Source organism: Fistularia commersonii, chromosome 8 (genome assembly GCF_037954325.1).
Source record: "Fistularia commersonii isolate RoL2024-O1a breed Wild chromosome 8, RoL_Fcom_v1.0, whole genome shotgun sequence".
Taxonomy (NCBI): Eukaryota; Metazoa; Chordata; class Actinopteri; order Syngnathiformes; family Fistulariidae; genus Fistularia; species Fistularia commersonii.
This window is the reverse complement of record NC_141291.1, coordinates 6,938,848-6,964,547: the sequence shown is the minus strand read 5'-3', so window position 1 is coordinate 6,964,547 and position 25,700 is coordinate 6,938,848. Positions and strand designations below refer to the sequence as shown.

The 25,700-nt window shown below is 49.0% G+C and overlaps 4 protein-coding genes and 1 long non-coding RNA gene across 9 annotated transcripts in view; 3 read left to right on the top strand and 2 right to left on the bottom strand.

The window, feature by feature from the left end:
- On the bottom strand, positions 1-4,721 carry thnsl1 (threonine synthase like 1). Its single transcript, XM_086150833.1, has 2 exons — positions 3,322-4,721; positions 1-1,482 (listed from the first exon to the last, which is right to left on the bottom strand). The coding sequence occupies exons 1-2, from the start codon at positions 4,702-4,704 to the stop codon at positions 679-681; spliced, it is 2,187 nt and encodes a 728-aa protein (XP_086006959.1). The 5' UTR covers positions 4,705-4,721; the 3' UTR covers positions 1-678.
- Positions 4,722-5,006: 285 nt separating this feature from the next.
- Positions 5,007-9,161, top strand: enkur (enkurin, TRPC channel interacting protein). 4 transcript variants are annotated; one of them, XM_086150818.1, is made up of 6 exons: positions 5,206-5,256; positions 5,355-5,615; positions 5,894-5,996; positions 6,065-6,288; positions 6,365-6,511; positions 8,555-9,161. In XM_086150818.1, the coding sequence occupies exons 2-6, from the start codon at positions 5,364-5,366 to the stop codon at positions 8,726-8,728; spliced, it is 900 nt and encodes a 299-aa protein (XP_086006944.1). In that variant the 5' UTR covers positions 5,206-5,256; positions 5,355-5,363; the 3' UTR covers positions 8,729-9,161. The 4 variants fall into 4 exon arrangements, with proteins under 4 accessions (XP_086006943.1, XP_086006945.1, XP_086006944.1 ...); XM_086150820.1 differs by having other exon boundaries at positions 5,230-5,256; positions 5,406-5,615; positions 5,851-5,996; XM_086150817.1 differs by having other exon boundaries at positions 5,007-5,615.
- A 149-nt stretch (positions 9,162-9,310) lies between these two features.
- prtfdc1a (phosphoribosyl transferase domain containing 1a) lies at positions 9,311-16,114 on the top strand. Of its 2 annotated transcripts, none has more exons than XM_086150822.1 (9): positions 9,311-9,554; positions 10,033-10,139; positions 10,210-10,393; positions 12,768-12,833; positions 13,598-13,615; positions 13,987-14,069; positions 14,508-14,554; positions 14,677-14,753; positions 15,190-16,114. In XM_086150822.1, exons 1-9 carry the CDS (start codon positions 9,522-9,524, stop codon positions 15,235-15,237), a joined length of 663 nt encoding a protein of 220 aa, XP_086006948.1. In that variant the 5' UTR covers positions 9,311-9,521; the 3' UTR covers positions 15,238-16,114. The 2 variants fall into 2 exon arrangements, with proteins under 2 accessions (XP_086006948.1, XP_086006947.1); XM_086150821.1 differs by having other exon boundaries at positions 10,207-10,393.
- Positions 16,115-20,975: 4,861 nt separating this feature from the next.
- Positions 20,976-25,700, top strand: part of arhgap21a (Rho GTPase activating protein 21a) — a 77,264-nt gene continuing 72,539 nt past the window's right edge. The window contains exons 1-2 of the mRNA XM_086150828.1: positions 20,976-21,372; positions 21,947-22,186. Coding sequence (XP_086006954.1) covers positions 22,106-22,186 — 81 coding nt within the window. The 5' untranslated portion in view covers positions 20,976-21,372; positions 21,947-22,105. The remainder of the gene's footprint in view (positions 21,373-21,946; positions 22,187-25,700) is intronic.
- LOC147231761 (uncharacterized) lies at positions 22,000-24,377 on the bottom strand. Its single transcript, XR_015106493.1, has 2 exons — positions 22,234-24,377; positions 22,000-22,142 (listed from the first exon to the last, which is right to left on the bottom strand). It is a non-coding gene; the product is annotated as an uncharacterized LOC147231761 (long non-coding RNA).

The following is a 25,700-nucleotide window of genomic DNA, read 5'->3' as shown; positions in this document are numbered from 1 at the left end:
TTTTTTCCAGACAGTGCCTGTAACACAGCTGATGAAGAAGATGAATAATAAATAACACAAGGAAAAGTCCATCCATACATCCATTTTCTATCCCGGCTCAGGATGCATTCAAAGTCACACTTGCCCCATGGAAACCTGCAGAACCCAGAAGAGAGAGGCATGTGTTCCAAGTAGCTGAAGCACCTCAACATCTAAACTGGGTCTTGTAGGAATTATGTTGATATATACTGTGCATGTCAAAGTCCAATCCGGGGTCATTCGCGGTGAAGTTATTGATTTAGCATCACAGCGCGCCGGTTTCGACCGACAATCTTGTCATGGTGCGTCGCAGAAATACTCGAACCTGCATTTCCACGCCGAGGGTGGCCAGGAGGTAGACATCCCCATCTAGTGGGCCCATTACTCTTAGATAATGATGAATGAAATGTGGAAGAATCAATAGGCTTTAAGTCCCGCAAGAAAACAATTTAAAGCTCTATTACGGTTTAATCAGTGTGAACACGCTGTTTTTTTCTCCACCTCACAGGGTCGGACGGAAAATCAATGCAAACGCCCGGGCCGCGTCCATCACGGGCCCTCTTGAATCATTCTTATGTCCCGCTGTCTGCCGCATCTTCCTCATGCGCTTGTTGTCCCCACGTCTTTGTTATTTTTTATCTGTCATGCAATAAATGTCCTTTACATCACTTTCAGAAAGGAGTCCTGTATCAGGCCCTCCACCTGCTCCACTAGCGCGCCGTAATCTGCCGGACAAACGGCGTGTCCGCGCCCGCCGCCCCACTGGAGGCCTTCTATCATGCCTCGGTGCATTGCGGGCGAGGATGCAGCTGACCGCAGCATCTTCAGCTGCTCCAATGGATCTTTTGGGATATTTTGGACTTTTAAAGCTTTCAAAACGGCGGGGGCGAATTTCCCGTAGTGGGCGGTGGAGCAAAGCAGCGTCGGGCGGCGGCCGTCCCGCAGTCTGTCGGCCACCGCTTTGGCTACCGCGGTGTGTGTGTCCATAACGTAGCCGGTCTGCGCGTGGACACCGTGGATGGCGGCCAAGCAGTCGTCCTCGGAGCACCAGCCGGCCTGCACCTCCTGCCGCATCCTGCCGAGAACACGCCCGGGGACCTGGAAGTGCTGCTGCTTGTCTAATTGCGTGAACAGGTCCTTGACCAGACGGCTGTCGCCGTCCGAGACGTGGGAGATAAACCTCTCGAGGTTGGAGGATTTCAGGATGTCTATAGCCGGGGATTGGGACGGCGTCAGGTGCCGTCCCCTGAGATCATACCTGCCTGTGTTAATAAAGTCTGTAATGATGCGGTTCTGGTTGGACGCGCAGATGACCTTCCCTATCGGGACGCCCATTTGCTTGGCGTACACGGCGGACATGGCATTGCCGAAGTTACCGCTCGGGATGCAAACGTCGACGGGCTCTCCGAACTTCACGACCCCGTCCCTGCACAGGCTCAGGTAGGCGGAGGAATGGTACACCACCTGCACGGAGAAGCAAACACGATCAGGAAACACCGCAATCATATCCGCCGTAAAAACGTGCTAAAACCGAGTCAGGCGGTGTGACAACGCTACTAAAAAAATAAAAAAATAAAAGCAAAAACAAAACAAAATCTGCCAGTGCAAACGGTGCTCGTGAAAACGCCAGCAGGCTGACCCATGTTTAACCGTCCGCTGTCAGCTGTTACGAAACAGAAGAGATCTTACATCACAGTGGAGATCTTAGGGAAATATCTCGGTGAGGGTCCAAAGATATATTTGTGATCACGAGAAACATCTTCTCCATTCCTCTGCATGTCCAGTATATGCGGAGAAATTGAGCTGACTTTGACTTTGACTATGATATTTATGAGATCTTGCACTGTTTGGACAAACTGATCCATTTAATTCCTCCAGGAGATAGTCCATACCACAGTGTCACACATCCTATGGGGGCCCTGTGATGCAGGCACTGATGCAGGCAGTGTCACTACACTGCTGAAGATGTTTATTTATGTGCGGCTGAATCAGTGACAGGACCGACATTTACAGCACCAAGTGGGACTAAAAGCACGGTTGTCACTTTAAAGGTCAGCGTCAGGCTGAACTCTGGACTCGAGCAGTGAGGATTTAAGGACCTCCCTTCTCCTTCCTGGTCACTCAATCACAGAGAAACTCAAAACGCTCACAGTCCTTCAGGCTCCGCACCCTCCAGCTGTCTCTTTTGATCCCGAGAGAAATTGTCCGCGTCGAGTTTGCGACTCGTCGTCCTCGGGAGCAGGAACTATAGCATCACCCGGCTGCGCCAACAGTTAAAAATTGACCGCTACGGAATTTGAAACCCAATACTGACATTGATGTTTGGGCATAAACGATATATGTATTCGGTATTAGGATGTAGCTGTTTTTGACCCAAAGACACAAATGAATACTTTGCCCATTAAAAGGCCTGCAAAGAGGACGAGAAATTGACCGAGTCTCTAACCTCATCTGTCTCGGACGTCCTTTTTTTAAAAGTTCAAGCCATTATTGGCCTGGAAGAAAGTGCAACTTTCAAATAATGCAGCAGCTTGCACTTTAAGTTAAAGCGGAAGCATCATGTTGTTTTAGCGGGATGCCGAAGGCAGCTTAAAACTTGCTAAAAATATCGCGTTCATTCAATTTAATCAACATCCAAAAAGGTTCCCATGATTTGTTTATGGCTTCGAACACTTTACATTACATTATATTACATTGCATTTGGCAGACGCTTTTATCCAAAGCGACTTACAATAGAGGACATAGGGACTGCAAATACACGAAGCACAGGAAATATACAGAACAGTAAGCTTGGGTTAGTGATGTTTTTGTTTTTTTTTGACAAAGACATACACAAACGTACACACACACTGCATAGCCTGACTTGCTGCCAACCTGATCTGGGGCATCAGCGCAGTAAAAAGTCCTGAAAGAGAACAGTTTTTACCTGTTTCTTGAAGGTTGAGATAGATGATGCTAGTCTTGTTGCTTCCGGAAGTTTGTTCCACCACTGAGGTAGTAGAACTGAGAACAGTTTTGCCTGAGATCGCTTAGAGCGAGCAAAAGGTACTGCTAGTAGGTTTGTATTAGAGGTGCGTCGGTGCGTTTCCCTATTCCGACCCATGCATCTTTTACGTTTGGGAAATGGTTTGCAACCCGTTTATAAGTAGTTTCATAATTGAGACTTTTAAAGTAAATAGCAGCGCTGGAATCCATCAGATGTCTGGCCAAATATTAATGCCTTTTCAGACAGCAGTCTGCTGTAAAAGCCCCATCTGACCAAATATGTATCGCTATAAACCTGGATGCTGACGGTCGACCCACCTGAGGTAAGAGGCGCGCCCAGTTGATGGAGTTGGCCGTGCTGAGAACCGTCCCGTACTCCACGGCAAGGTGACCCGTCAGCCCCGATTCGCCGAACATCTTTTTGATGCTTCTCTGACAGAAGTCAAAGTCCGACAGGACGGCGACAGCCCTGGCGTCGCGGTCGTCGAAGCTCGTCATCTGCAGTTTCTGGATCTCGCTCACGCCTCCCTCCGGGAAAAACACCAACACGCCCGTCCTGCGTCGGTCCGCGCCACCGAGCCCGCTGAAGCCGCTGAGCACGGCGCTGCCCGTGTCTCCGGATGTGGCCACCAGGATGAGGTAATTGCACATGGGTGGGAGGCAGTGGGCAAAGAGCTGAGGCATCAGTTGCAAGGCCAGATCTTTGAATGAAGCGGTTGGGCCGTGAAAAAGCTCTTGGACGTAAATATCGTGGACCAGGTGTTTCACGGGTGCAACAGCATCACAGGAGAAGTTTGAGCCGTAAGCCTTGAACACCATCCGTCTCAGATCCGCGGCAGACACGTCCAACGGATGGATGCACTTTTCGAGAAGCACCAGCGCTTGTTCTGGGTACGACATGGCAGCCAGTCTCAGCCACTCGTTCGGATTCATCTTTGGGAATCCATTTTTAGGGACGAAAAGGCCTCCGTCCGCAGCCAGACCTTCAACCACCACATCGCCGAAGTACTTGTTTTGACCGGACGACGCTTCGCGGTCGAGCCTGGTCGACACGTAGGTCTCCTCATCGTGGTTTTGATATCTCTCTAGGGCTTTCAGCACCTTCTCTGCAACCTCCTCCGCTGTATCCCCTCTGCCGCAGAACACACGCACATCCAGCCACTTCTCATAGAACTGTTTCCTGTAGTGCAGAATGTCCCTCATGGATACCCCTGCCTCTTGGCCCACGATCCTGCCCACCTTCATCTCGGTGAGACGCCGAATGATATCCTCGCTGTCCACATCCAGGTAGACGACCACCCCGGTCTGCGCGACGCGCCGCATCGCCTCGGCGTGGAGAGGGTTGGATCCTGACAGGGAAACCACACACCCCGTAGCGGAGAGGGTACACAGAGCCCGGCCCTCTTCTTCCAGAAAACGCTCCCCGCCGACAGCAGCCAGCTTGGCGGCGACGGACATCTTCCACGCCGGCTCCAAGACGTCGTCGTCGACGTCGACGGCGGGCAGGCCCAGCCTGTGCGCCACTATCCTGCCCACTGTGGTTTTCCCGGCCCCAGGGGGACCCATGAGGATAACGTTCTGCTCTTCCAGGAGGCCAGCACCAGGAGCCACGCCGGAGAGCCATGACTTTGGGTTTGAGAAAGGACTGAGCCTGCATCGGACAGCTCTCAATGCAAGCTGCCTTACACTCAGTAAAGCCATTGACAGGGTGTGTGTGTGTGTGTCGTTATCCGTGCAGATGCATTCTTTGAGCACACTTTGAGCGCCCTGGAGGTTCTGCAGAGTCCTTTAACTCTGCACGTATTCTGCAGCATAAGTTTCTTTGGTTGTGAACACAACAACGATAAATCTATTCCTCATTTGAATAACGCACATATGTACTTCAAATCCCCTTTTTCATGCCGAAGTGGACCCCTCAGACACGCAGTCGTTGATTTTTGACGTGAAAAGTTTAAACGCTAACTCTCCTGCGGGACCCGGAACATAAACAACTACGGGTCGCCTGGAGGGACAAACTTGTCCCTGAGGACTAAAGCGCGTTGGATTTTAAATTTTTCTACCTAGAGAATAAACTTCCGATTCGGCCATAGCACGCCTGTCTCCGGGGATCATTTAGATTAATTCTAACGATAAACATAAAATATCGGCGACGTTTTAACGATAACTTCACGCCGCTTTTACGTCACAGAACAAGCTAGCTGAGCCGGCTAATGGTGCGTTCGAGGGCTCGACAACACGCCAGCTTCCTGCGAGGTAGGAGAAAAAAAATTAAAAACATTATTAAGAATATGTTTAAGTCTTGTTCATGAAACGGAGGCCCTTGAGATTTGTCGATTTTATTCAATCTTCAGACGATTAAGATGACATTCTGTTTTCCCACGTACGTCGTTACGCGAATGCAGCACTTGCCCCCCCCCTCCTCCTCCTCCCGGTTGCCTAGCAACAAAGCAGCAGTGTTGTCCAACAACTGCTCCGGGGGTAAAGCTTGGTCAAATCGGCCGATTTACTGTCCCGATCGACAGTTTTCCCAACATGTCTGGGAGTTTATACCCTCAGGAGAGCATCTACAATCTTCTACCGAAGGAGGAGGTCCACGTAGAGAAACCTCCCAGGTGAGTCTCCTTGGCAGCAGCTCCAAGCAGACAGCAGGACCGCCGAGGAATCACATCAGATGCTCGTCCATCTGCGCGTCCAAGCCGTGCAGTTGGTCTCCAGCTGATATTTAACTTTATTCCAAGGAGAAAAAAAAGAATTAACTTCATGCTTATCGTCTATTAGTGGTTTCATTTATTTCTAAGTGTAATGATTGAAAATACATAAATTGGTTAACTGTGCTTTTCCTCAAAGATATACGTCTAAGTTCAGGCCAACCGTTGTTCTTGAGAAACAGTTAACCAGAGACGCCATGAAAACGATGGGACCGGCAAAAGTGGAGGCGCCGTCCCCACAGAAATACCTGAAGAAACAATCCAAAGAGCCCAAACAGCCCAAATGTGAGTTCTACTTCCCGGTGACCTTCGACCTCCACGTCGATCCGGGTAACCGCCGTTTGGTATTTCAGGTTACCAGTGTCCGAATAACATCCATAAACCCTGCGCGTCTAAGAAGCCGGCGGTCCCGCTGAGGTCAGACCACCCGCCGATGGGCGTCTACACCAAGCGAGACCCTGCAAAGACGGCCAAGGCGGTGGCGATCAAACCGGAGCCAACCAGCGTCGACACCCACCGGGGCCACAGGGAGACGCTGGAAAACTCGGGTCGTCTCCCCAAATACATCTTGAAGAAGGTACCTTCACGTCTAGGCTGATTTCAGGGGCGGGTGCTGAGATACCCTCTCATACTTCCCGATCTCCTTCCCGGAGGATTATGGAGAAATACCTCAGTACCTGCAGCAGCGCAAAGAGGAAGAGCAACGAGCCCAGGAGGAGTACGACGAGTACGTGAGGGAGCAACGGGAGCAGGGAGCCATGACGCACCTCTCCGACGAGGAGAGGGACGCCATGCTGGAGGTACAGTCGTCCTCCATAGATGCAGTGGAACGTCACAAATGATATCGTGATATGACCTTGTGTTGGACAAAACTTGTAGAAGAATTACACGCTCACAGTCTGTGTGATTTATTGACAACCCCCTAACTGGCCATGTTTCTCTGACTCTCCTGACCCCGTCCTGAGAATCTGTCCTCCTAGTTGTCCTAACATGGACGACAATACTGTTTGCATGAATGCGTTTTAACCAAAGTTGGCAACAGCAATGAGGGTCTAGTGGGCAAAGAACCTCATGACCACCATTTAAATCTGACTTTGGGGGACGCGATTTACAACCTGCGGGAAAAATAAGGTGGAGCGTAAAGGAACCATGGTAAGCTGTGGCAGCGTTGGGGCTTCACAGCCGTGGGGTCTCCTCGGGCTGTGTGGCGCCGCGATGCCGTGATGTCACCCGCAGCCTATCTGACATCGCGGTAAAGTCACAGCGGTGAGGGCGTGATGTCGCTCGTCCGTGCTGCCAGGTGGGATCCTCGGCGGCTGGGCAGCTGTCCATAAAAGGCCACGACCTCCAGACTACCGATGTGAACAAGAGATGGTGCGTCCAAAGGAGCGTCTTCTTCGCAGCCCCATGATGATAGCCGACAGCTCCAGCTCTCCACACATAAGCGGAACTTGGAGGGGAGGGAGCGATGCGCCTCGACGATGACATGATAAGGATAGTCCTTTTGCTAAAAGGTAGCTCAGGCATACTGGGAAGGGCGCAAGCCCAAGTGTTGGGTGGACTATGAACAATTCAGAATCTTACAGGAAGGGGTGTTTGGCACAGCAAAGGTATGGCTTGTGGAAGCTACTTCGATTAGAGAAAGTCCTCCCTTACTTCCTTACTGGACTGCAAGACTCTGACCTGTCTGTCAGTGAACCTGCAGGAGCTGCTCTGGCTTTCCCTCGGCAGCGAGTCACATCAAGTCAAAGGACAACAGATTGCCCGAGTGTGTGGGCGGCCATGTTTGCCAACAGAGTGATCGGACAAACTACAGCAGCATGTTGATATGTAGTGATTCTGTCAGTCCTGGCATCCAGGGGCCAGCAACCATCTGCTCCATGAACTCCTGTCCACCAAGAGTAGAACAACATTGGAATTGGTTCTGGTTCATGGCAGAGGAGGAAGAGCAGACAAACTGGTTAAAGGTAGCTTTGGTAAAATCACGTCAGGCCGTGGAAGCCAATGTTCTGAGAGTCATTTGTATTCAGTCCAAGGGAGAGTAGAAGAATGAAATGATGTGTGGAACAACGGAGGGGGTCAAGAAGAGGTGGAGAAACGAGTGCAAGCAGGTTGGAACATGTGGAGAAAAGGGTTAGGGGTGATTGAAGAGTGGAGAAGACGGAGGGTAGAGCTGGAGATGGAGATATGGAGGTTCAGGAAGGAGTCCATCAGAAGGACAGCACATGGTAGATGTTCGAGAAATAAAGTCACATTGAGATGGTTTGGACATGGACAGAGGAGGGATGGAGAAGATCTGGGTAGAAGGACGCTGAGGTTGGAGCTGCCAGACGGGCGGTCCAGAGGAAGACTGGAGAGGATGTTTATGGATGGAGCTAAGGAGGACAGGAAGGTATGAGATGGTGTGAGAGGAGAGGGTTTGATGGAGGCAAATGATTGGCTGTGGAGACCAGTGATGGGGGGAGCCCAAAGGAGAAGGACAAAACACAAGATGTTCATGAGCCGGCCGAGGACCGGACGCACAAACCTAGTTAGTGCTGACAAACAGATCATCTGTCAAGTCTATGATCTTTGTCTACCGGATGAAAGTGGAGGACATTCTTTTAACTGGTAGGGGATGCATACTGTGCAACCAAACAACACTGAGAAGCTGTGATCTTCCTGAGAAGATCCAGTTTTTGGGGAAAACGAGACTTGGTAGAACTGCGTTCATTGTTTTTGGGTCGGTTTTCATATTATATATTGAAATGTGTTCGTCCTGCTACATTGAAACCTCGTCACACTGGAGGAATGGTAGATGTTGAGTCAGGTTGTGTCACCCCTTGCTTTGCTGGTTCCCTCAGAGCCTGAAGAAGACCTGGGATGAGCTCCACCATGAGTACCAGAGCCTCCCGCTGGTCACAGACTCCCTGTCCAGGAAGTGTCACAAGCAGCGCCTGGAAGGGGCCTTGAAGCAGCTGGAGAAAGACATCAGCCTGGTGGAGAAGTTCAAGTCCATTTACATCGCCAACAACTAGCTCACCCTCAGATACGTGATGGGATTAGTGTTAGGATCAGACTGTAGCTCTTGACTTGTTTTTTTTTCTTTGGGGCGTATTATCTCTTTTTGAATGCAAGAAGTGATCATTTCTGATAATCAGATGATGAGAAAGCAGAAAACTGAAAAGTAACCTGAACTAGCTGTTTGAGAGCAACCAGGGCATTAGCTATGCAGACTGGAGGTTGCCATGGTTGCCATGGTTGCCAGGAGAAAATAAAGGGAAGAAAATGAGGACAGAAAAAGATGGTTGCTGAATGTGTGAGCTGACGTTCACACAACTTTGACTTATTAAAGGCCTCTGAGTGTTGCTCCCACTGGTGTGCTCCATTTTGTAGTCACTCTACTAGTTGCTTTTTAAGAGTTTGTCCATAGCGCTAGTTGTGATCTGGCGGAATAAATAAACCCACTGGTCGTCAGTTTTGTTATTTCCTCCTTCCCCCCTCCGTGCAGTGGCTGCTCCCCAGCCACCAGCCAGAAGGGTCACATGAAACCAATTATCCGCTTAATCCACTTTTATTTCTCTGGAAACAAAAACGACGCTGTGCTCTTGGACGCTAACGACTCGGGCGTGATCCTTCGGCCCGAGCGGATGCCGGGACCCTTCACGTGTCCTCAGCCTCCACCGCTTCATGCCAGCAACATGATAGTTAGTGACACTTGGATTTCTAGATGAAGAAACGGTGACAAGGAACGGACTCCTTCAGCTTCAGCTTGAGACGACCACTTCCGACGTCTAGCTCTGGACCTGAGCACCTTCTGACCGCCTGAAGATGAGCAGTGACGGGAAGAGAGGAGGGATCGTGGTATGTCCAGCCTCAAGCCCGTTCATGGAAAAACATGCATGAAGATAGCCCTAAATATTCTGTGACATACTGGGTTTACCTGTGCACAGTGTGCACATTGCTAATGGTAGTTGGAGTAGATCTTTAGATCTTGAGAAGAGAACGCATCTAAAAGGAGGAGACACGGTGGAGCAGTTTTAGAGTTCCCTCCTCACACCCAGAAGATCCCTGGTTGGATTCCCACAGGAGGTCCTCCTGTGTGGAGTCCCCAAGTCTTCCCTGCATGGGGTTCCTCAGGGTTCTCCTCCCACAGTCCAAATACCCGTTTGATGTTCATTGGAGACTACATGTATATGTACTTTTAACGCCTTGGCCCTCCAGATATATGTGACCACTGCGTTTGTCCTTGCGTATCTCCAAGCCCCTTCATGTTCTGGTTACGTCCGAGGTTCTGGAGATCATGTTTGTTCCAAGCTGAACTCTTGGTTGTGTGTGGTAGATAAAGGACGACTGGCCTGGATACAGTCTGGATCTGTTCACCTACCCGGAGCACTACCACGAAGACATCGAGAACGTTTACATTCCGCACGGGGTCATCATGAACAGGTATGGAACATCTAAAACAGAAGGGTTCTTTAAAACCTCATGAATCCTTGTTGATGGTTTGGCCCAGCAGGACCGAGCGCCTGGCCTGCTACATCATGGAGGACTTTGTGGACGACAACATCATGGTGCTGTGCGTTTTGAAGGGGGGATACAAGTTCTGCGCCGACCTGGTGGAGTTCATCAAGGTTCTCGGCCGCAACTCCGACAAATACCTGGAGACCAGGGTGGAGTTCATCCGTCTGAAGAGCTACCTGGTAGGTGGAGCAACAGATAAGAACAGCAGCCCCTGAGATATGAGGCTCCCCTTGACTCACCATTTTGTAAATAATGGACGGTTGTGGAGAGGATAGCAAGTAGGTCCCTGTCGGATTCCCAGAGGGGCGCCTTCCTGTGCGGAGTCTCCCATGTTCTCCCTGGGTCTGCGTGGGGTTCCTCAGGTTCTTCGGGTTCCTCCCACAGTCTAAACACATGCAGGAGTTCATTGGAGACCTCACATTGTGCAGACGTGTGAATGAGAGGGTGAACGGTTGTTTGCCTCTTTAAGTGGCCCTGTGATTGGTCCAGGGTGAACCTTGCCTCTCGCCCAATCACAGCCTGGATAGCCTCCAGCGACCCTGACTGCAGCATAAACACTATATACACTGCTCAAAAAAATAAAGGGAACACTTAAAAAACACATCCTAGATCTAAATGAATGAAATAGTCTTATGAAATACTTTGCTCTTTACACAGTTGAATGTGCTGACAACAAAATCACACAAAAATGATCAATGGAAATCAATTGTATCAACCCATGGAGGTCTGATTAGGAATCACACTCAAAATTAAAGTGTAAAAACAAACTCCAGGCTGATACAACTTTGATGTAATGTCCTTAAAACAAGTCAAAATGAATCTGTGTTGCTTCCTGAGTGGACACTATGATTTCACAGAAGTGTGATTGACTTGGAGTTACATTGTGTTGTTCAAGTGTTCCCTTTATTTTTTTGAGCAGTATATAAGGAATGAGCGAATGAATGAATGAATGAATTAATGAATTAATTAATTAATGAATTAATGTTTTCGCAGTCACACTGGAATGTTGCTCCCACCTTCCTGTGCGGGTTGTTTTCTCTGCTCGACAGGACTGCAATATTCGGGTCAGGGAGTCAAATATACAACAACGTGACATAGAGACCTCAAACCTCCAGGTCTCCACGCTAAGGATGAGCTTCTTAGGTGATGTACGATGGAACATTTTGGCAGGGGCTTCATTGAGAGAGCAAGAAGCTCCAGGGTGACCATGTCGTCCGATGAAAAAGATCCAAATCTGTTTCAGGCACTAGATGTCACTGTTGCTCCGGTATCTCCTGGGTGAGGGCTGAAGGAGTCCCTTCACTGGAGAGCTCAGGACATGAAACCAACTGCCTCCTTCTCACCTCCTCTGCATTTTCTCCGCTCACACCAACCAGCTTCATTCCCTCCGGGGAGCTCCTCTTCCTCATGGTTTTGCACGTCACTGCACCGTTCCCCCTGGAAACTGTCACCACGGTCACTATATTATGGTGACTATATGTGCATCAAGTTCCGGGAGGAACACGGTATTTTACATTGTAAAAGGAAAAAAACGTTCAAACGTTTGTCGCAATTTGTAAGTTTTGATGTGATTTCATCCCGGGACTTTTAAGATCGTCCTCTTTCTCTCCGCACTTCTGTGTGAAGACAACAAACACAGACGCACAGTGGTTGCTATGGACACGCTCCGGTGGTCGGGTGTGTGTCGAGTCATGGCGTCGTCATGTGACAGGGATTCTCTTCACAACTGTTCAGCTTTTTTCTACGAGACACATTTATATCAGACCATCTCTGACCTCAAAGCCTGGAGTCTGAAAACCGTCTCTGGTTCATCCAACCGTTCACCCGCATTCACACGTCTGGAAAATGAAGGGTTTCAATGAATCTCCTGTAGGAGGAACCCCATGCAGACATGGGGAGAACCTGGAGACTCCATACAGGAAGCCCCCATATGGGAATCCAGCCAGGGAACTTCTTGCTGTGTAGCAGAAGTTCTCCCCGTCGCACCAGCGCCAATAGTAGACACACATCTTTTACATTACATTACATTGCATTTGGCAGACGCTTTTATCCAAAGCGACTTACAGAAGAGGACATAGGGACTGCAAATACACTTGCAAATACACGATGCACAGGAAATATACAGAACACAGTGAGTTTTTTTTTGTTTTTGTTTTTTTATTTTTTGACAAAGACATACACAAACGTACACACACACACACACACTGCATAGCCTAACTTGGTACCTAACCTGATCTGGGGCATCAGCGCAGTAAAAAGTCCTGAAAGAGAAAAGTTTTTACCTGTTTCTTGAAGGTTGAGATAGATGATGCTAGTCTTGTTGCTTCCAGAAGTTTGTTCCACCACTGAGGTAGTAGAACTGAGAACAGTTTTGCTTGAGATCGCTTAGAGCGAGCAAAAGGTACTCTGCGCATCTTGTTTTATGAACTATCTAAGAACCTCTGTACTCTAGATGCACCTTCCAGATCTTACATGCATGGAGTTCCACCTACAGAACGAACACATGAAGGACAAATTCCCTGAACCTCTTTTTCCCTACTTGTTTCTCCCCAGAACGACCAGTCAACTGAAGACCTACACATAATCGGAAGCCAAGATCTGTCCTTTCTGCGTGGAAAGGTGTGTATGTGTGTGTGTGGAAGTGAGAGGGGAAAGGAATTCTGAGGCTCCTCACCTTGGGCTTCGTCGAGGAGAACATGAACCTCACTGCGGACAAACATGTCGGGTTCAGAGTGAAGTCTCCCGGTAGGCCTCTAGAGGGCGCTGTCAGCCGAACCGCTGACGACCAGCACCTTCGACAACAACTTGGGATCAAAGTTACTCTTGACAGTAAGAATTTAACGGGTACGTGCAGGCGGTGTGAATGTGCTCCGGTGTAAAGCGCCGCCAGAGCATTTCATGCATCCAGGTTTCGTCTTCGTTGTGAAGAAGCGCACTGTGTGTCAGCGTTTTAAAGAAAATGTGAGACACTCGTGTGTTTCACAGGATTCCTTGCAGACCAAGTGCACATTTGGCTCTTCACGTTCATGAATGAAGTGTCCATGCAGGGGTGAAACTCTAGTTTCAAAAACCCAGACACACACACACACTCATACACGTACACACACACACACACACACCGTCGGGGGGGGACAGGAGGAAAGTTGTTTTTTTTTGTGTGTGTGTGTTGCTTGTAGTCACAGATGTTCATCAATTCCTAGAATTAACAGCCAAAGAGCTGGGGATACTGCCCCACGCTGTTGCCATGGAAACCCCCTGCGATCACTACCCTGCCTTTATTGGCGCCTTGGCTGAGAGTGGCGGGGAAATTACATTGGGGTTTGTTTTTTTTTTTGGTGCGTAACTAATGTTTTTCTTTTCCTTCTTTCTTCCACATCACCAAGAGCGTCCTTGTTGTTGAGGTGAGTCTGCACTGTTTTTAGTTGGTACTTATATATATGCGTGTGTGTGTGTGTGTGTGTGAGCAGAATGAATGCCCTCTGAATATTGTGGATACCATCACACTATCCTGTTTTGCTGATCATGCATGCAGATCAGCGGGGTGTGTTTAGATGTTCATCGGTCCCACCAGCTGCCCATACATCTTCTCTCGAGAAAGTACAGGGCGGACATTGACTTTTCCTTCAAACCCATGAAAAGATCTAGCTGCGTAAACGGCCACGCAGGTGGTAGAAGTGTCAGCCGGTTTTATGTTGATGAGGGTCGGCCCCAATTGATCATCGCCCCATACGGCTCGATCTTCATCCCCGCCTTTGTCCTCCTCCTCTCCAAGGCCATCGTTGACACCGGCAAGACAATGAAGGCCCTCCTGAAGCACGTGGAGACCTTTGAACCCAAGATGGTCAAGGTCGCCGGGTGAGTCCCACGAGTTTTGCCCCACGGGAGGAAACCGGATTGAGCGATTAAAGATGTTAGTGGTCTTCCGTCTCTATCCGGTGTCCACGGGAGGCTCCTGCCTGAAAGAACCGGCCGAAGCTCGTGAAGTTTGCTTTCATCCGGTCATCCGTACCCCAGTTCAGAGATTTGAATGGACAGATTCCGCTGAAATAAACAGACACATTGGTATTTGATGATCTCGCGCTGCTGTTCAAGATCCCAGTCCCACCCTGCAGACATGTTTGTGTGAATTCTTCAGTAAAAAAATCTTATCTAAGTTAATCTGCAAACATCCACATTTTTTTTTTTTTTTTTTTTTTTTCACATCACAAGATTTCTTTTCCAGACTTTGGAAATCAAATCATTCGGAGAAAAAAAATCTTCCCTTTCAAGTTATTCTGTGTGTGTGTGTTTCAGTCTGCTGCTGAAAAGGACTCCAAACATGGCTGACAGCCTGATGGACTGTGAGTATTGCTTGTCAAGATGCTTTCCATTCCACGCATAGGAGAGATACTCCTGTGTGTGTGTGTGTGTGTGTGTGTATCCTGTCCGTCCTGCACGTTGAGTGTGTGTTTTCCCCCCACAGACGTTGGATTTGAGATCCCCAACCGCTTCGTAGTGGGCTACGCCCTGGACTACAACGAGTACTTTCGTGACCTCAGTGTGAGTCCGCCGCCTGCCGACTATCTGGAGATACATAGACTGATAGATAGATGTGGAGCACAAAGCCAGACGTGATACCTTCACTTGTGAATCCAGAAGGAGGGGGATCCAGGAATGCGGGGGTTACCTTATCAGGCTCGCCTTCTTATCTCCCCTCGTCCGGCGGGAGAAATATGGCTGAATGTTCTGGTCACTCGGGGTGAGATTAATGATAGGGTCGTATCTTCTGAGATGATTTCCACAGCTTTGAAATATCTGCGGGCTTCGTCCTTCCATATCGTTGCGAAACTCTGACCTCGCCGGAAAGTCTGGGATGAATTCTTAGCAAAAAAAGTTCTCACCGCGAAGCCGGTAGTTAATGTTCATTTCAGTTTGGTCCATCATAGCATCAGATGGTGGAGCTAATTCTTCTCCGCTCCACCTCATCTCCTTGCAGCACATCTGCGTCATCAGCAAGACGGGAAAGATGAAGTACAAGGTCTGAAGACAACTATGGACTTTATGTGTCTGTGAAGGTTCTCCTTTCTCAAAAATCCTGGTCAGTCATTGTCAAATCTTGTGACGTCCACTGGACTTGGTTTCTCTCCTTGAAGATGTGGAGGATTGTGAAGACTTCTGTGTAGGTGAGACAATAAAAGCTCTGCATCAAAAAGTTTGCCAACACAAGATCAGGACTCCACGATCCAAGTACCCATGAAGGACAAGGGCCTGGACTTAAAAAACAGCAAGGTACACATCTGGGCCAGATGGTTGGAAAGAGGTGTCTAAGAAGCCATTTTTGTCAAACCTGGAGACCTTCACTGAGCAGAGGAGGGGTCATCAACGTGACCTTTCACCTGCAATCAATGCTTCAAGACAAATCCACACACACACACGTGCAGATCTGTCTCACCTGGAGAGGTCGACAACCCAAACCAGGTCCAGGTGACTCCACCTGAACCTCAGCCCAGGTGGACCCGTGGACTTCTTCTGTTTTACACATCCGTCTTACCATCAGCTGCTCAGACTCCAGGTGAGTCCGCGGTTCTTCCCAGTGTTCCCCAAACTCACCCACACACAAACAAAACAACAGACCGTGTGACACAACGAACCCGAAGCTTCGCACGCTCTGTTCAAGTCGAAGAACCTCCAGAGTAAGATGAGGAACACCATCAAGGAGAGGAACCCCCATGAGATCTGACCATGTCTGGCCTTCAAACATTCACAGATCTTTATCCCGTGTGTCTTATCTGACTCCAGCCTGGCTTTGGGTCGTGGTCTTCACCTCCTGCCCAGGTCAGGTCTAAAGTCCTGACCTTTGCTTTCCTTAACCTTCTGAAAACCCCTTTGATAAAATGCATAAAACCAAGAATCTCTGAAAGAATCTCCGTGTCGCCTGTTTGTACGTGTTGATTTGATCGGCGGTGGAGGAGGACGCCGTGACAGATGGAGGGAGATTACCAACGCTGGCATCCTCACTCAGCGGTGACGCCCACTCTGACTGGTGGAAGCCACAGTGGGCACGACCAGCAGACCTCCTTCATAGGCCCGCAGATGACCAGGAGAGCATTATTCCAAACAAACACCGATTGACCGACGCAGATAAACGCGGGTCGTCTGCTCATCGTGTATCGAGTTGTGGGTTCACAGGAGAGCGTTCAAAATGGGTACTTCGAAACCATCAGGACCTGCAGAAGACTGCCGGGGATTAAAATAGGAAGGGAAAAGAATTAACGGAAAAAGTGGATTAGTGCCTATTCTGCAACTAATCCAGGGAGAACATCTAATTAGATGGCGCAGTGGCGAGAACTTCTGGCTGTGTTCGGATTCTCCGGGTTTCTCCCGGAGGTTCATGGAGACCTTGCAGTGTCTCTCTCTATGTCCTTGTGGGTGAACCTCGGCCAATACATGATAAACAGCATAGAAAATGAATGAATGGATGGATGCAGCTTGATCGCGGTGCTGCAAACACTCCGTGATTAAAAACACCCCGAAACGCAGACCTCATGTAACAGATCTGCACGTCTGTTGCCGACATTTAGCCGACTCTGTTCGCGGGTCCATCTATCAGCGGGTGTCCGAACCGCGGAGGCCGACCGGTTCGTCTCTCACACGTCCCGGTTTTTTTTTTTTTCCACTTATCCACGACCCCTAGGTGAGATAGGAAAGCGGAGAATTTTCAAGAAACGACGCAGCTGTGTGGCCGTGCCGCCGGTGCAACCCGTACCACAAAGACCCCCATTGTGCCTCCGGCCGCGGCCCCAATGCGCTCTTATCGTAAAACATCGGTTCGTGGACGCGGCGGTTAGCTTACCCTCCGCTCTACTGCTCCCCACTCAGCCATGGGAACCCAGAAGCCATTGTCTCCTACCTGGATGCCGGAGCTCGGTGAAAGCGAGAAGGGACAAAAAGCCCGACGAGTTTCACATGCTGCGTCTTTGTGGCGCTCCGCCGGGGGAACAGAGGACGGGGGCCGAGCGCAGAAAGTAGGCTACAGGTAAACTGCACGGCGCACAAAGGGAACAAAATGGGAATTGTACATCTGAATGGACACACATCCATGAATTTGATATATGAACCCTGCGGTTACAGACACGCCGGGCAGGGTCGGGTTTCCCATCGGCCTCGACGCAGCCAGAACACGGTGAACTCTGAGAAACACTATTTTATCTTTAGTGGAAAAGTTCATTTAGGGAAATCGACTCAGAAAGAATGTTTCTCCAATCGGTCTCTTAAAGGTCTTAAATGGCAGGCCGGGGGTAACGCGTTACCTCGGATTCCAAAAAAGAAAGAATATTAAAGATTTTATCCAGAGGATGTGATGTAGAACATCTGAAAGTGATGGTATCTGGTAAAAACAAAATACGTATATGGTTATTTTGAATTATGATACAGTTGACACCGAGACTTCTTTCTTCCTCGGTGAGTCGGTCCGTAAAATGAAAACATAAGACGGACACTGAGCCGCAAACCCAAACTCAGGATGTCTTGCTTTGCGCTTTACCACCGGTCTCCGACCGAGAGATATCTAAAGCTCGGAGGAGTTAGCGAACTGGCAAATACCAACGTCCAAAAAAGACCAGACCCTCAAACCCACTCGGGTCGGACCGCTTTGGTGTCAGACCGCAGGAATGAAACTTAGTAACCTGATGGGAGCAAGAGGAAAACAAATGGTTCTGCACCTCACTATCAATCTGGATGTAGATAAATACCGCAACCTCCCGCCCCCTCCGATGTTCATTGTGTTCTTGTGTTCCAATCCCAAACTGCCCGGCCGGGGGGGGGGGGGGGGGGGGGGCTTGATAGATTGACTGCCCCCGGGTCTCAACCGGTCGTAAAACCCGGTTCCAGGTCCACTTACACAACCCGCGCCGGGGAGTTATCCTCTTAATCACTCAGCTTACATCTTACAACATGCTTTATCCGAGAAATAAATGGTATCTGGGTGTTTGTGCGTCAGTGGAGTTTGTCTGGTCCCGTCTACCTGAGCTAATCCCACCACATACTCAGTGCAAATCTGTGCTTTTTCTCAAAACATAAAATGTAATTATATATAATATAATTGGCCACATGGAGGTATGATTTATACACAGCCAGATGTTTCCGAGCAGTATTAAATGCTGCAGTGCTGTAAATGCATTCGACAAGTATCCTTGTTGTTGTCATTTTGGTTATCTATTTTTATTCTCGCTGTTATTGTTGTCACTTGTCTCTTCTATCTATATTCATATTTATTGACATTGTTATTCTTACACTGCTCTGACAAATGATTTTCTCCTCTGGGGATCAATAAAGTATTACCTTATCTCTTAGCTTATCTTAAGTCTGCACATCCAGAAGGTTGGCAGTTCGATTCCCTGTCGCTCCGGATGGTCTGGTTGGTGTCTTGCATGGCCGCCGTCAGTGTGTGTGAATGTGATCCAGAGTCACGGTGATGAAAGTGGTCTCCGCTTTTTCAACGTGGTGAATTTCTCCAATGGCTCCATGGGTTGTTTTGGATTCTTTGTAGACATTAGTGCTCCAGAGAGAGGGTGAGATGTTTGCACACATAATATTATATTTACCATCATGACAACGGAAAGTCCCATTCCACTCAAGAGCTCCTTTTTCTTCTTCTTCTTCCCAGAGTTGATATTTCTGCTTCTTCTCGCAGAATAGTACAACTATTTTTATTTTTTCAGGGTTTTTGTGACCTCATGCAAATTCACATGCAAAGCATATAGCGGAGCGGGAAACATCTCATACTTCTCTCGTTCGCTTCGACTGAAGTCGTTTTAAAAATGCCGTCGATGTTTGCATCTTGAACATATGCGGGAATGGGGTTCTTGCATGTGAAAAGATCCTCCTCTTGCAGTTACAGTGCAGAAAGCGTTCAAAGTACAAATTCCGTTCAAAGACCGCGGGCCAAAAGTTTACCCGCCCCGCTCAGCAGCGCCCAACTTACATCAGTTTAAGTTCTCCATTGTCTGAACTGGGGTGCATCAGCTCTGGAGACAATAGCTCTTCCCTAAAACCAGGGAAAGCTCACTACAGTGTAGGTCAGAACGGTCCCATTGTCCCGTCCTCTATTGTGCAGACGGAGTGAGCAGCAAACAGAACACTGTCGGCCTTTGTCTTTGCCCAGATCGGCCTTTCTTCGTGCTCCGCGGAGTCCTGTGCGGCTGCCATGCCCTATATGTCACATAATAAAGTTAAGGACACTGTTACAGTTGATACCAGATAGGCAAATACGCCTCTGCACTTGAACGTTGAATCGCTGAATGCATTCAGCATGTGTGTGAGTGTGTGTGTGTGTGTGTGCGTGCGCCTCGAGGCTTTCCCGCCGTTTTACAATGGGCTCCATGTGATTTTGTTTGCTCTCTTCAAATGTTTTAAAAGCTTCACGAAATCCGTCGTTTCGTTTCTCGACAAATCTTCGGTCGGAATCTCGGGTATTTTCCTGGACGAGTTCCTCGTCGTCTAATCGCGTATGGACCGACGAAGGAACCGTTATCCCGCCTCGCTCTTTTTTCGCCCCCCCCCCCCCCGAAATGAAATGTGAGTTTTGTCATTTCTGCTGAAACTCAGAGGGCCCTTATCTTCTGAAAAGGCCGTTTGCATTTCCTTGTTCCTTTCAGTCGCAGTGAGGAGCCTCACTTGTTTTTGCGGGCTTCGGGAGTTTGCACGCTCAAACCTGAACTCAACTTTCAAGTTATCAATCTGCACCTTCTCAACTTGTACATTCGTGAACGCAACGGTTTACATTGACATTTGCGCTCTTTCTCTTACCTTGTGAGCTAATTACATTTGTTTACACTGTTTGTGCAATAATATGCTTATTATTTATAGTTTTGTTTTGTTTGTGCTTACTATCTACATGCTAGTATAATAAAATAAGAATTTCATTGTACAGGGAAACACGTTCAAGACTATGGATAGACCGACCATAAATATTTGAATCTTGAAACTTGGATTTTTTTTTCTTACAGTGAAAATAGGAAGGGATATGTTTTCTTCAGATTGTCTGAGAATCCAACTGTTTGCCAAGTGGGATCATGTATGCATGTATATGCATGTGTTTCCCCCACTGGGGAATATTCAGAATATTATCGGACCGCCAGCGCTGACTGTTTACCTGTCACTTCTTACACTCTCCATTTGCACTTTTGGCACTATTATCTGGCACTCACTGTGGTCAGCAAAGTAAGTCTTCCATTGTGGAGGGAATCCCATATCCTTACTCTGCATATGACATAAACACTTTGCATCCTTGGAAAATGAAATCTTTTCAGTTTACTTTCCTTTTGCACTGCATTGTTCCGTAACTTTCTATTGTATTTGCCGCTGCATGTCAGAACTAAGACTCTTTGGTTCCCAATTAAGGAAAGATATAAGGAATAGAAATAGATATAAAACAAAACAGAAGTAAACAAAATAGAATAAAATAAAAATAAGTATAAATAAAAATAAAAATAAATAAATGAATATAAATAAAAAGTAAATAGATAATAATAATTATTAAAAAATAAATAAATAAGATAAAAAAATAAAAGGACAATTAGTGGAAATAGACCCAGTGACCAGGAGTGAACGGCTTCGACCGTTCATCAGAGATGTTATGTAACATGACCTCCAATTGGCTGGCTTTAAAATTCCAAATTTAAACTGTCAATCCGATTGGATGACGTCCAGCGGGAGGGGTGGCGCCAACTGAAGAGGCGGGGCTCCGGGGAGACAGGCGGGGGGCGGGGGAGAATCGTCCGTCGGTCCACGGCTTGCCGCGCCACCAACCGGGTCCACGGAGGAACACACGCCGCTTTTCGTGTCCCCGTTTGAAATCGGCGGAGCCGGGAGGGCTTCGACATGAGAGTCCAGCGGCGGCGGGCCCCCCGTCGGGCCTCCCCGGCGGAGGAATGCGCTCCGAAGGGCGTTCACCGCGGCTCTCCGAGCGTGTTTCCCCGGACAGGTAGCTGCGTCCGCGGCCGCTGAGCAGCGCCTCCGCGGCGGCTGGACGTCCCGCTTTGTGATCCGCCAGCCTCCTCCGGCTTTTTATCCCCGTTCAACCCCGCCCGGGACCGACTTCCAGCGAACGCCACCCCCCGGCATCATGGGCAAGGAGTGCGTCCGGCCGCCCGGGACTATTTCTGTGGATTTCTAACAGGTAGGAGACAAACGTTCACATCTCGACTAAACGCAACAACCTGTCGTTTGCGCGGCTCCCGCTCGGTTTGTCCTCCGCGCCGCGCCGTAGAGCCCGTAACGCACACAAACACGGGGGGGTTCCGACCAAAAGCATGTCGACAAAACAAAAACAGGCGGACACACGAGTGGACGTGTGCGGGGAAACACCGTCCCGCCTCGGTTGTGAGTTCCTAACGGCCGCTCCGGCTCCTCCAACCCCCCCGGAGCCACCGCGCCTCATTGGATATGCACGTCTCGTTTGCAGCCTTGTTCAAGCAACACAACGGGGGTGTCCCCCCCAAACACACACACACATACAAAAACAAAATAAAAACCTGTATTTTGCACTCACTTCTATCTAAGTATCTGAATGATCCCCCCCCCCCCACCCTCAGTTTGCTGGTGCACCATAGAGCTGCTGTTTGTTTACATGGCCCTGGAGGAGGTCCTGTGTCTTAGTCTCTACACACCTCATCATCTTGGTCCAAAAGTATTCGCAGGTCGCCCTGGACGCTGCGACTGTTTATGTTGATGATCGTCTCCGTGTCTTACAGGGTTTGCTCCTCTGCCGGACATGAAGAAGGAGGACGGTGTGGATTAGGATCCCTTTCTTTTTTTTTTTTTTATCGGTTCTCTTTTCCTCGCCGTGGCCTCCTCCTCACCTCGATGCGGACTCTAAAGGACTTCTTACCTCCGCAGCTTTTTGAAATGAAATGATGGCGGCGCGTTGGAGCGATTCCCAACAACAGGCTAAAGAGGAGAGTAAAAGCAGAGCCGTAACTCCATCTGCAGAGGTAGGTGTCTGGAGAGATGTTTACTCGAACCCGCAGCTGCTCTTTACCTCCAGGAGAATTGGCCGCCGACGCAGAGTTATTTTTCCAGTTTCCGTCAGAAACAGTTCAGACGAGAGTGTAAAACGTCACCCGTGGATTCAACGCTTCTAGCGGTAACCCGGACACACTTGATCAACTGTGGACTTTCCTTTTGGAGAACTTTAGACGTGCCGCACCAGAACCACAATATGTCCAGAATGGAGAGAGAGGGAGTGAGAGTGCACTGCACATCACATCTGCCAGTGTTAGGGGTGAAAGGGTTCATTTTTTTTCCCCGGCCGGGCCACTGTTTAAGTGCAAACAGCACACAAAGAGAGTTTTATACGCGCCGCGCTAATCTTCCCGGGTGTCTCGAGCGTCTGCATGCCAAACTGATAGATGGCACATTGTGGAATTCATCCTTTTCCTCCCTTGCGCGGTAGCCCCGGTGGCGGTTACATCATTCCAATCATAATCATCGCTGTCGTAGTCGGGCCGGGCTCGACGCACGGCGTTATGGCACCGCAGCGCTGGCATGTTTGGGATTAATCCATCATCAGAAAATGGCAACAGTGCGCCATGTGTGTGTGTGTGTGTGTGTGTGTGTGTGCGTGCGTGCATTTGTGTGCTGTAATCCTCTTAGTGTGTCAGAACTAGCTAAGGAGGGACGGCATAAATCTTTGGGGACGGGGAGAGGCAGCCAAAGAGTTGACTCAACGGGTGACGGTGTAAGAAGAAGAAGTTGAGAGCGCGGGTGTCTGCTGGAGCTCTCGGGCGGAGATAAAACCCCGTGAGCCGACAGAGTTTGCATCAATGGAGAAGGTCGCGTCTGCTAAAAGCGCCGCTTTCAATTTTAAGCGTCGCAGGTCGGTGGGATTGAAAGGCAGAATTAGACGACCAAATTCACATCATGTGTTCCGCGCAGGACTTCTATTTCGGCGCTTGTGTTTATCCACCTGTGGAGCTTCGGACAGCTTTTTCCCCACGAGCTGCTCCAGATGGATATAAGCTCTCAGCTTCGCTTTGAATAAGACACTTTTGGGTAAACACTATGAAAATGGTATTGCACACCTTGTTGGGGAGCTAACGCTCGCGAAGGTGCTCCGGGGAGGGAAATGACGAATAGGCGGTAGAGGGGGAAGACGTGAGAGAGAGAAAGAAAGGGAGAGGGAGGGCTCTCAAATCCTAAAACCGGGAAAAAGGGATTAAGAATAGTCCGGTTACTCCAAACAACATTGCACATACAGCTGCCGCTTCTACAAATGATGCTGTATTTACACCTAATCTGCGCCGATCGACCGCTTTGGCCGTATTCACTTCCTGCCCCTTCTCAGTTGATGTTTACGATCAAAGCGCGGCCGATTCCAGCGCCGGGGGCTGCAGGCAGGTGGAATGTGAAGTCCTCGGTGTGGCCGCAGACACTGAGTCACCTGTGAGTCAGTGTCAGCCTCGGGCCGGAGGCCGGAGACACCAGAGTGAGAGCGGCCTTTCTTTTTTTTTTTTTGGAAATCTGCTACCACACACACACACACACACATTTCTCCTCAACTTTCAAGCTTCGGTGCTTATGAGCTGCTGCTGTGGCCCATAGAGTTGAACCCCCCCCCGTTCCTCTTTGCATCATCCCGCCTCATTAACAAGGAAGACGGCGAGGGGCGTTTTCTCCAAGAGCACCCCCGCCTCCGATATTTACCGCCGCCAAAGCCGCGATGGTGCAGCTGCCCCCCCGGCGGCGCAGAGAAAAACACCCCACGTGCGCAGCGTCTGCTGCTCCCGGCGCCTCTGCCACGCTCGCACTCCCTACCTCACTTGACCTGCTGTCACACTGAAATTGGCCGGTTAGCCGAGAAGCAGCTGCGGCTCTCCAAGAAAGATGATTCGTTGCCATCTTTTGGAAAAAAAAAAAAAAAAAAAAAAAAAAAAAAAAGCTCTTCTTCTGCTCCCGCAGCTGCCGTCGTGGTAAATGTCACTAACACTGTGGACTGTCTGCGGTTCTGAGAATACAAAGAGTTTCGCTGAGCCCCGTCAATTGATTTCACTGGGGAATTCATTTTCTATGAAAGGGGACATTTCCGATATTCTAGAAAAAAAAAAAAAAGAAAAGAAATTAAAAAAAAAAAATCTCATTTTAGAATTCGTACCATCACAAAGCTCTCAATGTCCCGACAATCTCTGCCGGGACAGAGTGTAACCGTGACAACAACTCAAGCAGCGAAGAGGTCAAACGTTCACGCATTTTAACATTTTGTGAAATTTTGATAAGGGCAAGGGACAACAAGCGATCCTTTCAAGAGTGTTTATAATAATAATGATAATATTATATTAACCAGCAGTAAAGGGAAGGCGATTTCGGCTTAGTTGGTTGAGGTGAATTCCCCCCAACTGGACGGTTGGCCATCTGACCCCAGGCTTTTCTGCTTGCCCTTGGGCAAGGCACCCAGCTTGCCCCGATACGCAGACTATTGACACAATTAGAATTATAACTATGAGTTATAATAGTTTGAGTTTTATGGCTCTAGATTCTCCAGAGTGAACGTTTCACTTTTTTTGCATCATTTCTCAGCTTATTATCTGAGACTGGGGGGGGGGACAACTCTCTCACTCTCCGGTCTGCGGAAGTTATAAATAAGCCTCCGTTTCTTTCCGAAATTAAACTTTTATCCTCTCGTATCAAAGAGATAGGATAAGTAACGTGACGATAATGCAACCTGAAGCCAACCGGGCTCGTATTGATCGACGTTCCAGTTCACGGAGCGACCAATAGCTGTCCCCGGTGCTCTGATGATGCGCTCTGTTTTGCTCTAAATATAGCCCATCTCTACACTCTAAACCCACACGCCCGTCTTTTACCCGCCCTCTATTCCCTCGTGTTTTTACTGACGCTATATTTATCCCGTGGAAAGACGAGTGCCGTCGACATCATGGAGGGAAAGTGGAATGAGTGCAGCGGGACCGCCGAAACCCTCCTTTCCCCAATTCTGCTGCACGAGGGGAATATCTGAGTGTCGGTCAAGAAAGTACCAGTTTGAGGGTCTGGGAATGCGACAGCGGTCAGTCCGTGTCGTGCACGGGGTTATTTTTTTTTTCTGCCTGAAACCAGGGGGGCTGAATGTCTGCCTCACATTTTCCACACACAAACCCAGCTGGACACACTGTCAAGAGGCAGTTTCCAATGTCACATCCCAACATTAATTAAACTCGCAATGATCTCATTTTGTAAAGTCTGACCGTTTATTTCGGGCCCTCGTCGAATTAAAAACGGCCCGCACGTTTATCGGTATTTATAGCCGCGTAAGCTCTTGAGTCCGGGGGCGACGAAACCAATTTTTTGATTTGCATGCATTTGAGAAGCAAATGCGTCCCGTTTCATTTCCGGCGGACAGGACGCCGACCCGGACGTGGCCATGTCTCGGCACTCGCGCTGAAAGCATCTGGGGAACAAGGGTTAGATAAGACAAGTTTAGATTACATAAGATAGACTTTATTGATCCCATGG